At 35.6% G+C, this 6,956-nt stretch overlaps 1 protein-coding gene across 1 annotated transcript in view; it reads right to left on the reverse strand.

Annotated features, from left to right (window-relative positions):
* The window catches only part of Chuk (conserved helix-loop-helix ubiquitous kinase), a 43,493-nt gene that overhangs the window by 8,036 nt on the left and 28,501 nt on the right, over window positions 1-6,956 (reverse strand). Inside the window, exons 16-17 of the mRNA XM_023709037.1 lie at window positions 6,295-6,348; window positions 2,483-2,651 (exon numbers count right to left, since the gene is read on the reverse strand). Coding sequence (XP_023564805.1) covers window positions 2,483-2,651; window positions 6,295-6,348 — 223 coding nt within the window. The remainder of the gene's footprint in view (window positions 1-2,482; window positions 2,652-6,294; window positions 6,349-6,956) is intronic.

Here is a 6,956-nt window from a genome sequence, read left to right on the forward strand (position 1 = left end):
AATAATCGCTTCCCTGGTATCGCAAGGGCCTGAGTTCAATCCCTGGTTCCGCCAAAAAAAAAAAAAAAAGAAAGAAACTTTAAAAAGTATATTTCCATTTTCTGTTGACTTAAAAGATTATGAATAACTTTTTTTCTTTTGTAACTTCCTACAAACTAGAATGTTTTCATATATAAAAAGGAATTCACGGGGGGGGGGGGAGAAAGGAGCAGATAATGCTTAAAATTTTTTCTTCTTAATTTCTTATAACCTTTTTCCAATTCTGCATGCATTTATCTGGTCATCTAAACAACTAATTTGTAGACAACACTATGCCATACAACAAGTACTCTTGAACTTGTATTATTTTGTTTAGTGAGTTTCTGTATCATTTCTAATTTTTATCTTTATTTTGTATTTCCTTCAAAAAATAAAAAAATTATTCTTACAATAAAAAAAATGAAATTATACCATAAAGCTACTGTGATAAAACTACATGGCACTGGCAAAAAAACAAACAAAACAAAACCACAGATCAGTGGAACAGCTTAGAAGATGCAGAAGCAACTTCAGGCATACTCAGCCACTCTATCTTTGAGAAAACTTCCAAACACATTCTCTGGAAGATAGCCTCTTTAATAAATGGTGCTGGAAAAACTGGTTCTATACATGCTGAAGATTAAAAATAGACCTATATATTTCACCATGCACTAAACAAAGTTCAAATGTATCAAAGATCCAAACACTAAAACAAAAACATGATACCTATGGGAAGTTAGATGAAACTCTTAAAGACACTGCTATTGGCAAAGACTTTATGAATAAAACCCGCATTACACAGGAACTATCACAAAGAATCAATACCTGGGATCTCATATTATCGAAAGCACAGCAAGAGAAACCACTAACAAAATGAAAAGACAACACACAATGTGGGGAAAAAAAGTTTGGCTTCTGTTCCTCAGACATAGACAAAAGATTATTATCAAGAAAATATAAATGTGGGCCGGGGAGATGGCTCGGTGGAATAAGCACTTCCCTGGTAAGCGCAAGGGCCTGAGTTCAATCCCCGGTTCCACAAAAAAAAAAAAAAGAAAATATAAATGAGGTTGGGGAGATAGCTCATTGATCTAAGTGCCTGCCTGGCAAGTGCAAGGACCCAGGTTTGATCCCCAGTGCCACATGCCATTCTGGCTCCAGGAGCCTGGATGTGCTATGCATGCCTGAAACCAGGCATGATGGCACATGCCTGTAATCCCAGTGCTGTACAGGCTGAGACAGAAGGATCACTACAAGTATGAGCTGTGAAGCATGACCTTGTATCAAATAAATAAATAAATATTAAAAAATAAACTGGTTGAAGAAAATGTGATTTTAAAAAAGAAAGAAAATATAAAGACCTCAAAAAAAAATACAGACTTTCCAAATTTAAAGATTCAATCCCATTATGGGTATCTGAGATGAACACACTTTTCAGATGAAGAAATACAAACAGCAAATATATGAAAAAATGTTCAATATCACTGGTTGTTCAAGAGATGCAAATTAAACCAACACTAAGATTCTATCTAACTCAGGAAAGAATGGCTATTATCAAGAAATTAGCCAATAACAAATGCTGGAGTGGCTTTGGAGTGTAAACTGGTGTGACCACTGTGGAGATTTAAAAAACTAAGACTGGAGGTCCCGCTAGACCCAACTATTCTTCTTTTGGGCTCTTCCCAGAAGAATTTAAAAACATCATACCACAGCAATATGTGTACACACATTTTTACAGCACCGCAATTTATAATACCTAGATCTTAGAAACTGCTCAAATGCCCATCAATTGAGGAATGGATAAAAAGATGTGGTATTTTTCTACAATGGAGTGCTACTTGCTGATAAAGGATAAACTGGAGACTTCTGTAGGTAAATGGATATGTGCAAACATTGTATTGTCTTCTTAGTGTGAGAAGCTGAAAGAATAAATAAGACCCAAAATGTACAATAGGTACTGTAAAATAGGAATAAACTTCAAAAGTAAATAGAAATTAGGATGGAGGAATGGAGCAAAGAAGGGAAAAGCACTATCTATCTATCTATCTATCTATCTATCTACCTACCTACCTACCTACCTATTGTGGTTAAGATAGCTATACTACTAATTTCTCTTAGTTCATTGAAAAGGATCAGGATTTTACTAATATTGTGAGAAAATAAAAATGTTCAAGATATTAACCAAACAGTGACTTATATGCTTGACACTATGATTAGAATAAAATTTAAGGATTCAAATAGAACACGGGGCACTCCTTGGGAGCTGCCCGCATCCTGCACCCTGAGTGGCCAGAAGCTGGAGGATGAGCCCAGTGTGTTCTCTGGCATGAATTCTGGCGGTAGCGGCAGTGGCTCCAGGGGAAGAGAACGAAAAAGGAAGTGATCCTTTCTGCAGCTGATGGTATAATTACCTTTTGATGCTAATGTCTCTGGAAGAACCTTGACTGCCCAGGGACTTTCAAACCCTGCTGCTCCTAATCTTCAGTCCTCTTCTGATCACTTTAGAACTAGGACTGCCAGGGACCTGGATGCACTGGAGCACAGGAACCCAGGAGTGTGTGTACCCATCTGACACCACTCCCAAGTAGGGCTCCATTCTGGTGTCAAACGTTGACAACGTGAGGACTGACTTTCTAATTAAAACCATTGGTAAACAGGGCAAGGCTGTGTTGTTAATAGGTGACCAAGAACAGCCAAAACAGTCATAATCAAAGAATGCATGTCAAATATAATCCTGTAAGTCACATGATCAAAAGTTTGAACTTTTCTTCTGCAAACACCCCTCTGATGTTTCAGATACTGGCTTTATGGTACTTCTCATTAAAGCCAAGTTTGGGATGCACCGTGGAAGGCTCACAGCACAACTTTATTTGTGTGATGTGTTCACTAAATCTCATTTGAACTTCCATAGCCATAAAATATTCCTGACTTTTCTCCCATCACTTCTGTTATTTGCTGCAACAGACTCTCTCATTGCTTGGATTGTGATGTATAATTGCAAACTGTGCAGAAACACAAAGTGTACATAAGGTTCTACAAGTCTCAATACTGTTTAAAATTATCAGCCTGTGAACATGGAAAATACTAAAGTGAAAGTAATGCCATTTATTTGCCTAAAACAAAACAATACATAGAAAAGTCTGAAGTTTTTTTTCAGTTACTATTCATGACTCCCAGTCTTCTGATTAATAAATTAAATATTACGGATAAAGAAATACAAAATTATATCTATTTATTCAAAGTTTCCACTCAGTGGGAAACTTTGTTTACATTATTTTTAGTCAATCTTTTTAATATCACTGTTAGCGTATCAGTGTACCATGCAGCCCTGAAATAAATTTGCTGTTCAGCTATCTTCTTTGAATTGATGCCACATTGAATGACAATCTAGTTGTAACACATGAGTTTTGTAGAGTCAGGCATGGTAGCACAGGTGGATAATCCTAGCACTTGGGAGGCTAAGGCAAGAGGATCACTACAATCCTGAATGCTAGGTTTACAGGTCTGAGACACTACATCTGGCTCTTTGAGACAAGGTTTTGCTAACTTGCCCAATAGGAACTTGAAATTGTCATCTGCCTCAGCCTCTCTCAGTTCAATACACCACTGCATCTAGCTCAGGAGTTGGGCTTTAGTAAAAAACAACAACAAAAAAATCTCTCTCTCTCTCTCTCTCTCTCTCTCTCTCTCTCTCTCTACCTACCTACCTACCTAATTTTATCAAGGATGTTGTTAAATAAAAGTGACTTTTTAAATAACTAGAATGAATACATTCCAGTTTTATAGTTTTAAAAAACTAAAATGAAGGCTGGCCAAATAGCTCAGCAGATGGAGGTTCGATCCCCAGGCCTGCCATGCTAGCCCTGCCCCCAGGGCGTAGTCCAATCTAGTAGTGAGACCCTGAATGCCTTGTAGACTTCCCCTAAAAAAAAAAAAAAAACCTAAAATGAACAAATGGTTCATTTAATGGTGGTTAAAAAGAATATGACTATAAGCATTATCTATTCTTGATTAATACAAAAGTATAAATCCTCTTATCCAATATTACTTTTGAATTGTCACTGGAACTGTCAATATGGTAAAATAGTCAAATAGTATCTTAATATTAAGAAAAATGGTTTTTGATCTCAAAGACTAAAAAAGTTTGAGGTCCTCAGTGATTTGTGAGTTAACTTTTTTTTGAGGGGGCAGAACTGGGGATTGAACTCAGGCCCTTGTGCTTACCAGGTAAGCACTTATTCTACTGAACCATCTCCCCGGCCCCTATGAGTCAACATTTGAGAACTGGCTTAGACTTAACTTCTCTATCTTCTTCTTTCCTAGGTCCTCTTCAACCTATTACAATCTTACTCTGTTCCTAAAAGATTACCAGTAATGTGGTAAATGTTAAGGACAATTATCCACATTTCTACAGCATTTCCTCCTTCTCAGCACTTTTTCCATTAGACTGTCCCATTTTCATCATGTAATTTCTTCTTCACATTCTGGCCATTTCTCAGTCTTTTTTGTAGTCTTCTCACTTTTAAGTGTTAATATTCCCTAGGATTCCAAACCTTGGCTTACTCAACCTGCGTTTTCAAGATCATCTCTTCACTCTTATGGCTGATTTTTCAATAAGTATCTAAATATCTAGCCCAGACCTCTTTAGACATGTCCATTTGAATATTACATTAACTCTTTATACCAACATGTACAACACAGAACTCATACTCTTTTCCCATAGGGTCTGTTATCCTTCCTCTATTTGTCTGGTCCTTTCAGGTAACCATCTTCCCTAGCCAGAAATCTTGGAGGTATATATGACTCCTCACTTAACTATATTCAATCTATCAACACTATAAAATGTACCTCCTAAATATCTCTCTCACATTTTCTTTCCTCTTCATCTTACTGCCATAGTTCAGGCTCCCATAGTTTATAGACTACCCTAAAATAAGCTATGACTAGTCTAATAACCTTTTAACAAATACACTTGTTACTACCTAGTTTTACTATAATCCATTATCCATAATGCCAACAGAATAGTATTTCTAAAATGTTAATCTGATCATGCCATTCCTGATCAAAACTTTCATGGCATTTCCTTGCAATGAAATCCACAGTCTCTACAATCACATCATACCAATTCCAGTATGATCCAGTTGCATCTCTCTCCTTGTGAAACGATACTTCCATCACACTGCTAAGTGCTCAAGCATACTAATGCTACATGTATATGTCTTGGAGTGTGATACCATCATACACTTCTTCCTTTCACCTGGCTAGTGCTACTCTACGACTTACTTCCTTGAGAAAACCCTAACTCTCCCATACCCACAAAATTAGGTTCCTATCGTACAGTACTTCATAAATATTTACAAAATTAAATGAATTCCACTGCAATAAAAAGTAATATAGGAGAAAATTATATTGTTTAAAAGTACCATGCCATATGTCTATTAATTTGCATGTGCTGGTATGTGCTTATAAATTTCAAAGCATTAATATACTTTTTAAAAGGATTTAAGTAAACTGCATCCTAAGGCATGAAATTCACTTTTTACTTCTGCAACCTTTTAAAACAAAAAAGTTTAAGTAACAGTATCTTTCAGGTATAACCTTACAGTTTTCAAAGCATTTCCATAAACACCCTCTCATACACACTGCCATAAGATTAACTGAGTTAGGAAAGAGGTTTCAATATCATTTTCTAAAAAAGAGAAATGAGATACAGGAAAATGTGCCGAGATCAACTGGCTAGTAAAGCATCCAATCTACAATTCAAGCCTCTTGATTCCCAACTACTGCTCTTTCAGCAGAACATGCTCTGCATTTAGCAGGTGTTCACCAGGAACTGTTGTGCCAACGATATAAGCAATCCGTGACCAGTACAGATACAGGACCTTTTCAAGGTAAACTGCTTTTACCTAGAACATAGGCCTTCTCCCACTATGCCATGCCTGAACCCACAGCATCAAATTCATTCCAACTTCCCTAATCTTAAGTAATTTTTCTTAGCTTTCCAGTTTTCTACATCTTTTTCTTCTTCTCTCTGTTCCATTCCTCTTTTGACTTCCATGCTTAAAATTTTTCTACCTGTATTTTGTTATTACTTTCCTTTTTTAATCTCTTAAATTCTCACAAAGTTACAGCTATTATACTTTAGGTGTCTTAATGACAATACCAAAACAGGAATTTATTTTTCAGCCGTTAAAATATTTAATGTAAAAAAAAATATTTAATGTAAAATTCCCCCAAATTTTTAGCCATTAAGTTTCCTAAAATATCTTTAACTACTTACCTGAAGGTCTGTGCTTTAACTGCTTATAAAGATCAATAGCACGCTGTTCCCTACAAGAGAAAAAACATGCTTGTATGTAAAGATAAATTAATGACTCTTGAAATAAATAAAACTGTTTGTATCATGATCCCCATTTTAAAGCACGTATAAGTTGCCAATCAGTATTTTATATAGCATTTTCCTGAGCAAAAAGCAAGGACACTACATAATCTTAAAATGCAAAGTGCAGTGCACCTCATAACTGCTGTTCCCCACAACAGATACAGTATTCTTCCATCAGAAACATTTAAATATGCAAAAATTATGGCTTGTGATTAGAGAGAAAATCAGATTTCCAATATAGACACATAGGAAGTTAACCTTTATAGGGCACTTATAATACTTTGGATCAGAAATATGTAAGTAAGGACATAGTTTGTAGGTTGGATATAGTTGCAAAATAACACTCATATAAAAAGATGATTTTCCAAAAAAAGATAAAGAAAATCAACTCAAAGATTACTTCCAAAATTTCCTGTAATTAGGAATAGTTTCTTTTTTTTTCTTTTCAAAGTTTTATTGACAAACATATAGCAACGAGACAGTTTCAAATCAAATCGAAAGTACAGTTTCAACAAATAATACACTGCATATATTCTTCTTAGTGGTTAATTGCTGT

This window comes from Octodon degus, unplaced genomic scaffold (genome assembly GCF_000260255.1).
Source record: "Octodon degus isolate 3935 unplaced genomic scaffold, OctDeg1.0 scaffold00010, whole genome shotgun sequence".
NCBI classification, from domain to species: Eukaryota; Metazoa; Chordata; class Mammalia; order Rodentia; family Octodontidae; genus Octodon; species Octodon degus.